Genomic DNA, 14172 nt, shown 5'->3' with positions numbered 1-14172 from the left:
TACATACATACATACATACATACATACATACATACATACATACATACATACGCAATAAGATCACAGTAAACGGGTGATTTCAGAATATGCCAAACTACAACTGTGAAAGAATAATGAAATTCCAAGTTCTTTCGTGACTACACGCACGCACGCATGCACACACACACACGCGTGCACACACACACACACACACGTGCGCACGCGCACACACACACGCGCGGGTGCGCGCGAGAAGAGATCATCCAGACAATGGTCAGTAATATTTTACAATCCATATGGAGTTCAATCATGCCTCTTAAGCAACACATCCCTGTAGAAAATGCTAAGTAACTAAAACCTGAAACAGATCCTAATCTGTGCCATGACCAGGTAAACAATCACGGACAGAACACAGGAAAAGATAAGGGAAGTGTGAGAAAATATACCCCAGAAGTAGCAGCGAGTGTTGCAGACAGGCCACCAGAACATGTCAATGTTGTTGAAGGACGAGCAGTTCCTGAATACTGGACAGAGACCTCAAAGGTGATGTCATTGGCGCCAGCTATTGTGAACTGCAATGACATGCACAAGTATGAGCTTAATTGTTGTTAGTTTATTCAAAGAAAATTGCCTGACATGGGTCTTGAATACATGATGACATGCTCAATGACACTTTGAAAGTTTTGAAAAGATTTAATTGTGTTATTGGCAAGAGTTTAAATAATTTTTACAAATATTTAGGGAAGGCTTCTAACTGAATTGAATAGAGAATAATTTGTAATAAGTAATATTTCTTTTAAGAATAAGAAAAGTATAGGAGATATGATATAGTTAATAATAGCAGAAATTTACTTAAGATGTATTTTTGGAGAAGAGGTTCATGATTAAACTTCCAGATCCGTATGTTTATAAAAGAGCGACTTATCAGACGGACCATTATGTAGCGGTAATTACAGTAAAACTAAAAGCCAGGTGAAGATTAATTAGAAACATGAGCATTTATTAAAAGAATAGGTTACAGAAAACAGGAAATGAGGTCGAAGAGGTACGAGGTGTGTAGCATTAAGTTTGTGGTTATAGGAGGGTGAGTGAGGGAGAGAAGAAAAATTATTAGGGCTATAATGAGGTAAGGAGAGTGGAAAGAAAAGTTAGCATACAAGAAGTTTTTACAATATAAAAAAATTACATGGAAAGCAGAGTATATGTAGAAACAAAAAGAATGAATGGTGCGAGTACTAAAGAAGAAGCAAGGAGTAAATGGGCAAGTCATCAGCAAATTTTGCTAAGAATGAGAAATAGTTTGGAAGAGAGATTAATAAGATGAGAAAGCCTAGTAATCAAAAAGACTTGGAACTTAAAAATGAAAGCGGAAAAATGTTAGATAGGATGGTGGACATATATGAAAGATGGGGAGCATATTTTGAGTCATTAAATGTCGATGATGGAAGGAGGCAGTAATGGTATGTCTTGATCAGGGAAAAAAAAAATATCTAATAAGAGTTAGGAAGAATCAGAGGTGAATGGTGAAGTAGAGCACTCTTAATCCAATTCATTAATCATTCTTAATCCCATTTATTAATCATTCTTAATCCCATCTACCTCTGTTGGAGGTAGAAGGGAGCATGAATGTAGTGCTAAAAGCAATTAGGTACAGTGTTTTGGTGTATTTGGTGTATTTGTATGATAAATGCATGAAAGAAAAGAAGGCACTTAAGAATTGGCAGATAACACGAGTAGTTTCGTTGTCCAATAGATGGAAAAATGAGCAAGAGCAATAATAAAATAAAGGAGAACAGTTTTTGTAACACAATGGGGATAGAGATTATCATATAAATTACATATTTTCTTGGAATAAGCAGATTATGCTTTAACCAAATAAAATAATATATACAAAAACTAAACATTGAAGACAAAACACCCTGAGCATATATACTAATTACAGTGGACCCTCAGGTATCGGCCATAATCCGTTCCAGAAGGATGGCCCAAAACTGAAATAATATTTCCCATAAGAATTAATGTATATACAGTTAATCCACTCTAGACAAAAATATTCACCAAAAAATATTTTTTTTAACAATTAAATCAGAATTACATACCTTTATTGAAGACTAATGCTGGCTTCTGGAATGTCTGCTACACTTCCTGCATGCCTACTACACTCCTTGCATGCCTGTTACACTTCCTGCATGCCTGCTACACTTCCTGCATGTCTGCTACACTCCCTGCATGCCCACTACACTCCCTGCACGCCCACTACACTCCCTGCATGCCCGCTACACTCCCTGCATGCCTGCTACACTCCCTGCATGCCTGCTACACTCCCTGCATGCCCACTACACTCCTTGCATGCCTGCTACACTCCCTGCATGCCTGCTACACTCCCTGCATGCCTGCTACACTTCACGCTTAAATCCCATGGCGTTTCTCACTTTCTTTACCACAGGAACTTTACTAGGAACTTTCTTTAGAACCATGGTTATTTATTTTGTGGTTGCACTGCAAAAAAAAAAAAAAATGGAAAACAAGCAAAATGTTTGCATGTATGAGCAGAAGCTGCCTCATGCACCAAAAGACACAACAAAACTGACTCACAAGTAGCCCCAGCCTGCGGATGGACATGTCCGAAATGGTCGATCACCGAAATAACGGCCGATCACCGGGAGCCAAAAAACCTGCCAATCACCGAGTTGGCCAATAACTGAGAGTCCACTGTAAAGTTAACTAACCTTAATTTTTAAAAGGGTGGATGTGTAAGCCAGCAAAAGGCCTCGGTCAGATGACCATAAGCTCCAGCTGTGGGATTGTTATGCAACTAAGACTCGCGTCAGGAAACATTTATCCTGTTTTCTGACAAACCTTACCTAACCTAACCTTGAGAATAGCCTATTTTTACTTCAAGGTTTCTTTTTCTCCCAGGAACTGAGCTGAAGTTTGTTGTCACATTTTGTGCTGGCTCAGTCATGTCAGTGAGCATAGCTCTGCTTCAGTAACTACCAAAAAAATAGGTAAATATTAACAGATACATACTTCAAATACAAGATATGAGAAGACTTACAGTGCCTGTCGAGTTGAAATCTTCAGTGAACTTCATGGAGCCATCAGATCCATTAATCAAGAGGTTTTCTATATTGGGTATGTTGGCAATGTTTACTCCCACGCTTCCATAAGCAAAACTGCACACAGTGGCTGAAGAAAGTGAACACAAAGAAGGAAGATGAGTAAACTCAGCATTATGAAGATCACAGAAGCTTTTTTTTTTTGGAGGGCTTCCCATTACCCTCCTAACCTTCTACCTCTCTCTCTAATAACGTTATTTAATTATTGAAACAAGAGGTAGAATTATTTCTCAGGTAAACACTCCAACACAAAATACAAGCCTTTGAAAGAGTGCCCAAGAGTACAGTTAGGCATATGTCAGACTATTTTCCTCGTACCAGTCTCTAGGCTCCTCTGCTTTATATTCATAGGGAAGTACTAGACCTATATATGAACAGAATACAGGAGAAACACTGCATCAGGCCTAATGGCCATACTAGGCAGGTCTTCCTCAAACACAAACTCACCAACAACAACATTTACCCAAGGTAGTTCTCCATGGTAACCAATTCAAAAGCACCAACAATTCAAAAGCACTTTTGACAGGTACTCACCTCCAGAACCAGGGACTGCAGAACAATCCACCAGGACATCTTGACTGCTAGGGATGGTCAATGTGAAGCCCCAGGTGGCGGTACCTCCATTAGCGACCGCTGTTGTGGTTACCGGGTTCACCTACACACACCAGGAAGAACTACATGTCAACAATAATTATAAAGATATCAAGTTCTTTGAGTTATAATTTTTTTTCTGAAAGCACTGCATAGGTCCAAGAAAACTACATTGTTCTAGAAATATTGTGTTTTTTCTGGCAACATTGTCTGGTTTTAGGAATATTATACTGTTTGGCAAAGAGATAAATGTTGTTGCAATTGAAACTTATTCTGCAAACTTTCTACTTGCCTTCATAATGGATGGTAGTGGCAGCTTAAATTACCTTCTTTTGTTTCATATGTATGCCATTTTTATAAACTGGGTAATGATTCTTCCCCAAAATTCTGAATCTATCACGAGAATTATCTAGTTCTGGGTACTTAGTTTCCAGGAGCTCACCGCACTCCAGGTGGGTGTCGCAGACACAGGAATAGAACCAGCAGTGACAGTAATGGTGACGTTTCCAGTCCAGATGGTGGTGACTCCAATGATCAGTCCGACACCAACATTCACCACATCCCCAGCCTTAGCGTCAACCAGGAAGATGTTAAATCCCAGCTGCATCAGGAAGTTGGAGTTGGTCAGGGCAGCCGTTAAAGCAGCTGGTGAAAATAAAAGATATTTTCAGTTGGATAGACATACCCAAACTTTACACAGGCTCATAAAATCAACTTGGCTGCTTTGAAATATAGCAGGTCTTTTTACATTCATACATATATGCATACAAACATCTGCCCCTGCAACCATAATTAGGTGAGTACAATGTATGTGTTGTGTTAAAGAAAAAGATTCTAATTGTAATGGTAAAGATTCTAATTATAATGTTAAGGATTCTAATTATAATGTTAAGGATTCTAATTATAATGTTACGGATTCTAATTATAAATTTAAGGATTCTAATTATAATACATGTATTAAAAATTCTAATTCTAATGATAAAGATTCTAATTATAATGATAAAGATTCTAATTATAATAAAAGATGGGTACACTGTCTATGAATGACTCACATCCTTAGTTTCCCACAACAAATGAACACTTAATAATTCATATCAGGAAACGACATATGTGAACTTATTTACTTTCTCGCAACACTACTGTGTTATGTGGAATTAATACCAGCCATGATTTTGTCTCTAGCTTAACTGTCCAGTAATAATAAATTAATTTTATGGCTCTCTGAAATACCCTGAAAACAAGGGGGCTTCCTATAAAGTATTTTATACATGTCAATTGATCCTGTGACAGTAACTATTTATGCAGGTATCATGATAATGGAAGCTCTTTGATTGAACTTTGTATAGAAAGGGGTTTAGTTATAGGTAATATATATTTTAAGAAAAAGAGGATAAATAAGTATACAAGATATGATGTAGGGCGAAATGACAGTAGTTTGTTCAATTATGTATTAGTAGATAAAAGACTGTTGAGTAGACTTCAGGATGTACATGTTTATAGAGGGGCCACAGATATATCAGATCACTTTTTAGTTGTATCTACACAGAGTAAAAGGTGGATGGGATACAAGGAGAATAGAAGCATCAGGGAAGAGAGACATGAAGGTTTATAAACTAAAAGAGGAGGCAGTTAGGGTAAGATATAAACAGCTATTGGAGGATAGATGGGCTAATGAGAGCATAGGCAATGGGGTTGAAGAGGTATGGGGTAGGTTTAAAAATGTAGTGTTAGAGTGTTCAGCAGAAGTTTGTGGCTACAGGAAAGTGGGTGCAGGAGGGAAGAGGAGCGATTGGTGGAATGATGATGTAAAGAGAGTCGTAAGGGAGAAAAAATTAGCATATGAGAAGTTTTTACAAAGTAGAAGTGATGCAAGGAGGGAAGAGATATGGAGAGAGAGAGTGAGAGAGAGAGAGAGAGAGAGAGAGAGAGGTAGGTAGGTTAAGAGAGTGGTGAAGCAATGTAAAAAGAGAGCAAATGAGAGAGTGGGTGAGATGTTATCAACAAATTTTGTTGAAAATAAGAAGTTTTGGAGTGAGATTAACAAGTTGAGGAAGCCTAGAGAACAAATGGATGTGTCAGTTAAAAATAGGAGAGGAGAGTTATTAAATGGAGAGTTAGAGGTATTGGGAAGATGAAAGGAATTTTTTGAGGAACTGTTAAATGTTGATAAAGATAGGGAAGCTGTGATTTCATGTATAGGGCAAGGAGGAATAACATCTTGTAGGAGTGAGGAAGAGTCAGTTATGAGTGTGGGGGAAGTTCGAGAGGCAGTAGGTAAAATGAAAGGGGGTAAGGCAGCTGGGATTGATGGGATAAAGATAGAAATGTTAAGAGCAGGTGGGGATATAGTTTTGGAGTGGTTGGTGCTATTATTTAATAAATGTATGGAAGAGGGTAAGGTACCTATGGATTGGCAGAGAGCATACATAGTTCATTTGTATAAAGGCAAAGGGGACAAGAGAGAGAGCAAAAATTATAGGGGGATAAGTCTGTTGAGTATACCTGGTAAAGTGTATGGTAGAGTTATTATTGAAAGAATTAAGAGTAAGACAGAGAATAGGATAGTAGATGAACAAGGAGGCTTCAGGAAAGGTAGGAGGTGTGTAGACCAGGTTTTTACAGTGAAACATACAAGTGAACAGTATTTAGATAAGGCTAAAGAGGTTTTTGTGGCATTTATGGATTTGGAAAAGGCATATGACAGGGTGGATAGGGGGGCAATGTGGCAGATGTTGCAGGTGTATGGTATAGGAGGTAGGTTACTGAAAGCAGTGAAGAGTTTTTGCGAGGATAGTGAGGCTCAAGTTAGAGTATGTAGGAAAGAGGGAGATTATTTCCCAGTAAAAGTAGGCCTTAGACAAGGATATGTGATGTCACCATGGTTGTTTAATATATTTATAGATGGGGTTGTAAGAGAAGTAAATGCGAGAGTCTTGGCAAGAGGCGTGGAGTTAAAAGATAAAGAATCACACAAAGTGGGAGTTGTCAGAGTTGCTCTTTGCTGATGACACTGTGCTCTTGGGAGATTCTGAAGAGAAGTTGGAGAGGTTGGTGGATGAATTTGGTAGGGTATGTAAAAGAAGAAAATTAAAAGTGAATACAGGAAAGAGTAATGTTATGAGGATATCAAAAAGACTAGGTGATGAAAGATTGGATATCAGACTGGAGGGAGAGAGTATGGAGGAGGTGAATGTATTCAGATATTTGGGAGTGGACGTGTCAGCGGATGGGTCTATGAAAGATGAGGTGAATCATAGAATTGATGAGGGGAAAAGGGTGAGCGGTGCACTTAGGAGTCTGTGGAGACAAAGAACTTTGTCCTTGGAGGCAAAGAGGGGAATGTATGAGAGTATAGTTTTACCAACACTCTCATATGGGTGTGAAGCATGGGTGATGAATGTTGCAGCGAGGAGAAGGCAGGAGGCAGTGGAGATGTCATGTCTGAGGGCAATGTGTGGTGTGAATATAATGCAGAGAATTCATAGTTTGGAAGTTAGGAGGTGGTGCGGGATTGCCAAAACTGTTGTCCAGAGGGCTGAGAAAGGGTTGTTGAGGCGGTTTGGACATGTAGAGAGAATGGAGCAAAACAGAATGACTTCAAGAGTGTATCAGTCTGTAGTGGATGAAAGACGGGGTGGGGGTCGGTCTAGGAAAGGCTGGAGGGAGGGGGTACAGGAGGTTTTGTGTGCAAGGGGCTTGGACTTCCAGCGGGCATGCATGAGCGTGTTTGATAGGAGTGAATGGAGACAAATGGTTTTTAATACTTGACGTGCTGTTGGAGTGTGAGCAAAGTAACATTTATGAAGGGATTCAGGGAAACTGGCAGGCTGGACTTGAGTCCTGGAGATGGGAAGTACAGTGCCTGCACTCTGAAGGAGGGGTGTTAATGCTGCAGTTTAAAAACTGTAGTGTAAAGCACACTTCTGGCAAGACAGTGATGAAGTGAATGATGGTGAAAGTTTTTCTTTTTCGGGCCACCCTGTCTTGGTGGGAATCGGCCAGTGTGCTAATAAAAAAAAATAAAAAATCATGACTTTTTTTTTAAAATAAAACCACAGTAACATGGCCAGAAAAAATCACAACTAACCCATAAATATCATATAAATACGAACACCAAACGAAAAAAAGGAAATCTTCCTCTAAGGTTTTATTTCCAATTTGTGGGGGGGTCATTGAAAATGACCATTAGTACTCACTGTAGTCAAGATTCTTAATTATGAGTGGGGCTATGAGGGTCGCTCGTTGTACTGTTCTACCAGAGGCAGAGTCATAGTACGTTGTTGTTATCATCGAGTCCAGCATGCAAACGAAGTTGGACCCCTTCGACAAAATGAACATCTGGGAGATGGTGAACTGGTCCTGAAAGGAAGGGAAAACTGTTATGTTTCACTACACAAATGTAAAACGTACACAACCCCCTGTATATGGGGAGCGGTAATGTACACACGCATGCAAGAGCACACAGGTAGGGCCAGGAGCGATGACTTGACCCCTGCAATCACATATAGGAGAGTACACAGGAAAAAAAAGGTGGGCACATATGGAAGTCGACAACACAGGTGAGGTAGGGTGATGTTAGGAAGCATTTCTTTAGCTTTAAACTGGTCAGATGGTGAAACATCCTCGACAGTAAAGTGGAGAGTGGCAGGATACATACATAGCTGTAGGAAGAGGTGTGTTAGGGCTCTTGAAGTGAGGAGAGCGAGCCCAGAAGCAGCTAGTGAAGAGACGAAACCAGGAACCATGATTTGACCCCTGCAATCACATGTAGGTGTGCATTCATGTATGCACATGTACACACAAGTACACACTTACGCAAACACAACTTTGTGGCAAATGGAGAAGTGGAGGCCAAATATAAAAATATCCATCACTACAGCCACATATAGACGAGTACACACTCATACATGCATGCACACACATCAAAAGAGATCTCACATATAAATCTTGGTTGGTGTAGACTTCGAAGGTGAGAGTATCGAATGGGTTGGTGAGGTAGGCGTCGATGCTGAAGCTGCCTCCTGAGTACTGGGCCAGGGTGGTCGGAGAACTCATTTGAATACTTTGAACATAGGAACCCTGTGTGGAAAGAAAAGTGTCAACTTGGTATAGGGTAGAAATTAGATACAAATGCTTATCAGGATAGCTTAGTGTGAAAGAAGGAAAAAGCTGATCAATGAGACACTTCTGCAACATTTTTGTATGTTTTTTCTGGAAAAGTTTCGTCAGCTGGATTGCTCAGTCCAGTGTAGAGAAAGGTGGAATATGAGGAGTATGAGGTAATCAGTCCCTCAGCCTGGAGTCAATGTGTTCTGTCCATCAATCTTGAAAAAAGCTATTCCTCACAATTTTCTATATGGTAGTAGGATGGTAGACAGCAACCGCCCAGGGTGGTACTACCGTCCTGCCAAGTGAGTGTAAAACGGAAACCTGTAAATGTTTTACATGATGGTAGGATTGCTGGTGTCTTTTGTCTGTCTCATAAACATGCAAGATTTCAGGTACGTCTTGCTACTTCTACTTACACTTAGGTCACACTACACATACATGTACATGTTTATTTATACACACTCGTCTGAGTTTTCTTTGATTTTATCTTAATAGTTCTTGGTCTTATTACTTTTCCTTTTATATCCATGGGGAAGTGGAATAAGAATCTTTCCTCCGCAAGCCATGCGTGTTGTAAAAGTCAACTAAAATGCCAGGAACAATGGGCTAGTAACCCCTTTTCCTGTAATAAAATAATGATAAGAAGAAAATTATTAAAGTGGGAAGTCTGAATGTGCGTGAAGTTGTGCAAATGATAAGAAAGAGATGACTGTGGATGTTATGAATGAGAAGAAGCTGGATGTCCTGGCTTTAAGTGAAACAAAGATGAAGGGGGTGGGAGAGTTTCAGTGGAGAGGAATAAATGGGATTAGGTCAGGGGTTTTAAATAGAGTTAGAGCTAAAGAAGGAGTAGCAATAATGTTGAATAATAAGTTATGGCAGGAAAAGAGGGACTATAAATGTATTAATTCAAGGATTATGTGGAGTAAAATAAAGGTTGGATGTGGAAAGTGGGTTAAAGTAAGTGTATATGCACCTGGAGAAGAGAGAAGTGTAGAGGAGATGGAGAGATTTTGGGAAATGTTGAGTGAATGCGTGGGGAGTTTTGAATCAAGTGTGAGAGTAATGGTGGTTGGGAATTTGAGCATACATACATTCAGAGGTACAAAAAAATACAGGTAAGAGCAGCATGCCAAAGCCACTTGTATGCATAGCATTATGGGCTGGCTTAAAATTAACTTAAGATTAACTAAGCAATGATGTAATCAGTGATAAAACATTATTGTAAACAGATAACAATAAAGCACAAATGAGTATTACAAAGACAGGTCATATGGTTGCATACATTGCTGTACATTCAGTCGAATGGAGTATTCTGTTAGGTAGTGTATTTAAAAAATAAAGTTAGATTGGGTCTTAGGTTTAACATTTATGTGGTATAATTGTGAGAAACATTTAAGATATACAATTTATAAGGTTCAGTTATTCAGTATTTAATTGGTTTTGGGTGAGTAAGTGATCTTTGAGAAGAGACTTGAATTTATAAACAGGTAGTGTTTCTTTTATATTTACAGGTAATGAATTCCAGATTTTAGGGCCTTTTATGTGCATTGAGTTTTTGCACAGCGTGAGATGGACACGAGGAACATCAAAGAGTGATCTGTGCCTTGTGGTATGGTCATGTGTTCTGTTGAGGTTGGCAAGGAGATGTTTGAGGGGAGGGTTAATATCAGAGTTAAGTGTTCTATGTATGTAATAGGTGCAGTAATAAGTATGGATGTTTTGTATGGTGAGTAGGTTTAGTGTTTTGAATATTGGTGGAGTGTGCTGCCTGTAGTGGGAATTTATCATCATTCTGACTGCAGCCTTTTGTTGGGTAATTAGTGGTCTGAGATGGTTAATTGTTGTTGAGCCCCATGCACAAATTCCATAGGTGAGATAGGGGTAAATAAGAGAGTGATATAGGGCCAGGAGGGCTGGCTGTGGAACATAGTACCGTATCTTCGATAGTATGCCTACGGTCTTGGAAATTTTCTTAGAAATTTGTTGTATATGTGTATGAAATTTGAGTCTATTATCAAGGTGGATTCCTAGGAATTTTCCCTCTGTTAGCTTTGTGATAGGTGATCCATTTATCATTATGTTAAGAGGGACATCTGTTGCTCTGTTACCAAACTGAATGAAGTAGGTTTTGTCAATGTTTAGTGCAAGTTTGTTAGTCCTCATCCAGGTAGATATTTTCTGTAATTTGGTGTTTACAGTATTGGCTAGCGTGACTGGGCTCGGGTGAGAGAAGACGTATGTAGTGTCATCTGCAAACAGTATGGGTTTGAGTAATTGCGAAGCATTTGGTAGGTCATTTATGTATAGGAGAAAGAGAAGAGGGCCAAGGACACTTCCCTGTGGGACACCAACTGTAATTGGTTGTGCGGAAGAGTTTGCCCCATTTGCGTACACATATTGGCTTCTGTTGCTGAGGTATGACTTGAGGTAGTTGAGGGAGTGCCCTCTTATACCATAGTGCAACAATTTTATGTGGAGCAAGTCATGGTCAACTGTATCAAAAGCTTTACGTAAGTCAATGAAGATCCCCAGTGGGACTTCTTTTTTCTCTATTGCAGTGTATATATGTTCTAGCATGTGTATAATAGCATCATTAGTATTTTTATTAGGCCTGAATCCAAATTGGCAGGGGTTGAGAATGTTTTGGGAGATGAGGTAGGAGTAGATTCATTTATGAATTAATTTTTCGAAGATTTTTGAGAGAGGGTGTAAGTTGGATATTGGCCTATAGTTATTCAACTCTGTTTGGTCTCCTCCTTTATGGATCGGGGTGACCCTTGCTATTTTGAGAACTGTAGGGAAGGTGGAGGATTCAATGGATTTGTTAAAGAGTGTTGCAATGATTGGAGATAGCACTTGTGACACTTTTTTGTATATAAAGGGTGGTAAGGTATTTAAATCTCCTGCCTTGTTTTTTAGTGCGTTGATAATAAGGGAGACTTCGTATGGGTTAGTTGGAGCTAGGAACAGTGTGTTCAGGTAGTTGCCAGTGAGGTAGTCATTTGGTGGGGTATCTGAGCTTGGGATTTTATTGGCAAGGTTTTGTCCTATAGTGGAGAAAAAATCATTAAGTCTGTTTGCTGTTTCTGTTGGTGGGAGTTGGGGTTCATCTGATTTTGCTAATTTTATTTCGCTATTTCGTGATATCTTTTTTGTTCCTAGAATTTCTGATAGGGTTTTCCAGGTCTTTTTTATATCACCTCGTAAGTTGGATAATCTGTTCTCATAATACAATTTTTTTGCCCTTCTTATCAGGCTGGTTAGGATTTACGAGTAATGTTTTGTTTGGTCTCTGGTTATGTGACCCATTCTGTACTGTTTTTCATATCGGTGTTTTGTATTTATGGATTTGAGAATGCTGGGTGTTAGCCAGGGACTGCTCAATGCTAAAGTGAGCAAAAATGTTGTGGAGGGAGTAGTAGGTAAATTTGGGGTGCCAGGGAAAATGAAAATGGGGAGCCTTTAATTGAGCTATGTGTAGAAAGAGGTTTAGTAATAAGTAATACATATTTTATGAAAAAGAGGATAAATAAATATACAAGGTACGATATAGCACATAATGAAAGTAGTTTGTTAGATTATGTATTGGTGGATAAATGGTTGATGGGTAGGCTTCAGGATGTACACGTTTATAGAGGGGCAACTGACATATCGGATCATTATATAGTTGTAGCTACAGTTAGAGTAAGAGGTAGATGGAAAAAGAGGAAAATGGCAACAAGTAAGAGGGAGGTGAGTGTGTATAAACTAAGGGAGGAGGAAGTTCAGGTGAGATATAAGCAACTATTGGCAGAAAGGCGGACTGGTTCAAGTACGAACAGTGGGGGAGTTGAAGAGGGTTGGAATAGTTTTAAAAATGCAGTATTAGAATGTGGGGCAGAAGTTTGTGGTTATAGGAGGGTGGGTGCATTGTAAGCCATAATCAAATCTTGATTTGCTAACAACCCAGGACGAACTGAAAATAGTTTATATTTTCACTTTGTGGGTTAGCTGTGAAGATGTACATGTAGGAGCTGGCTAGAAGCAACTCACTGCAGTCATGCTGAAGTTATGAGTCTCCTGGCTGACCCACACCATGTTCTGGGAGTCGTACTCTGCTCCTGCTGTAACCACCACCGTGTTGTTGTTGTAGTTGCTGTTGATGACCAGGGTGGCGGTGAAGGTGATGCTGATGGTGCTGTCGGTGTAGTCCGTTTGTCCTGAGGAGTATGTATCACTGTTTGTCACGTTGCCGAAATCAATGATAGCTCGATCGTACTGTTGTGAAAAGGAAGAAAATGTAAATGTTAGTAATTAATTCATTCTTTTTTTTTTAATTCTGATAATTTATTATTTTTTAAATTTACACTTTTTCAATGCTTATTTCTGATATTTTTTTAAACTTTTTTATGGATAATATTCATTTTCATACTTTTTTGATATTCATTTTTAAATTTCATTAATATTGATTTTTTCCTGCTTTTTCATACTTATTTTGATATTATTCTTGTCTACGACTACGCTCTCTAATTACCTGCTGCAGAAGCACCGAGTATTATTATTATTATTTCAGTACCATAAAAAGAGTGATCAAGTATAACCGTATGTCGACATGATGGTAGGATTGCTGATGTCTTTTGTCTGTCTCATAAACATGCAAGATTTCAGGTACGTCTTGCTACTTCTACTTACACTTAGGTCACACTACACATACATGTACAAGCATATATATGCACACACACCCCTGGGTTTTCTTCTATTTTCTTTCTAGTTCTTGTTCTTGTTTATTTCCTCTTATCCCCAGGGAAGTGGAACAGAATTCTTCCTCCGTAAGCCATGCGTGTTGTAAGAAGCGACTAAAATGCCGGGAGCAAGGGCCTAGTAACCCCTTCTCCTGTATAAATTACTAAATTTAAAAAGAGAAACTCTCGTTTTTCTTTTTGGACCACTCTGCCTTGGTGGGATACAGCCGATTTGTTGAAAAAAATATATTGAAAAACTATACAATGGGTCAATAGCGAATTTCTTTGCATTCTTTATGAATACTGCACTTTAAATCAATCACTGGGTCATTATCTAGTGTTGAATAATCTTATGAAAATGCCTGAGTGAGATGGTTAAGATGTTAAGTTACTGGTACTTTGCAGATTTAATTAAAAGGAAGAAATATGATAGCTCTTGATCAGAGAATAAAGAGGTGGTAATGGCATCACTGACTGAACATGAATTTTTTTTTTTTAGGGGGTAGGGGGGGGTGAATGTTTCCAGATAATACTTAACAACTGAAGACAGCCTCAGAGATGAAAAATGTCAGTCGTAGACAGGTTAGTCATATAGGGGATTTAACCCTACTTGTCATTTCATCACATCCTATAAACTTATTAGTTTTGGT

General features: G+C 38.9%; 1 protein-coding gene across 2 annotated transcripts in view; it reads right to left on the bottom strand.

Annotated features, from left to right (window-relative positions):
* Positions 1–14172, bottom strand: part of LOC128699017 (uncharacterized) — a 125530-nt gene that overhangs the window by 89015 nt on the left and 22343 nt on the right. For both annotated transcript variants that reach the window (XM_070096877.1, XM_070096878.1), the window contains 7 exons: positions 12834–13058; positions 8628–8768; positions 7886–8048; positions 4132–4334; positions 3633–3753; positions 3038–3168; positions 426–551 (listed from right to left, as the gene is read on the bottom strand). In XM_070096877.1, the coding sequence (XP_069952978.1) occupies positions 426–551; positions 3038–3168; positions 3633–3753; positions 4132–4334; positions 7886–8048; positions 8628–8768; positions 12834–13058 (1110 nt within the window). The remainder of the gene's footprint in view (positions 1–425; positions 552–3037; positions 3169–3632; positions 3754–4131; positions 4335–7885; positions 8049–8627; positions 8769–12833; positions 13059–14172) is intronic.

The sequence above is a fragment of the Cherax quadricarinatus genome, chromosome 55 (assembly GCF_038502225.1).
Source record: "Cherax quadricarinatus isolate ZL_2023a chromosome 55, ASM3850222v1, whole genome shotgun sequence".
NCBI classification, from domain to species: Eukaryota; Metazoa; Arthropoda; class Malacostraca; order Decapoda; family Parastacidae; genus Cherax; species Cherax quadricarinatus.
This window is presented reverse-complemented; position numbering and strand designations above follow the sequence as displayed.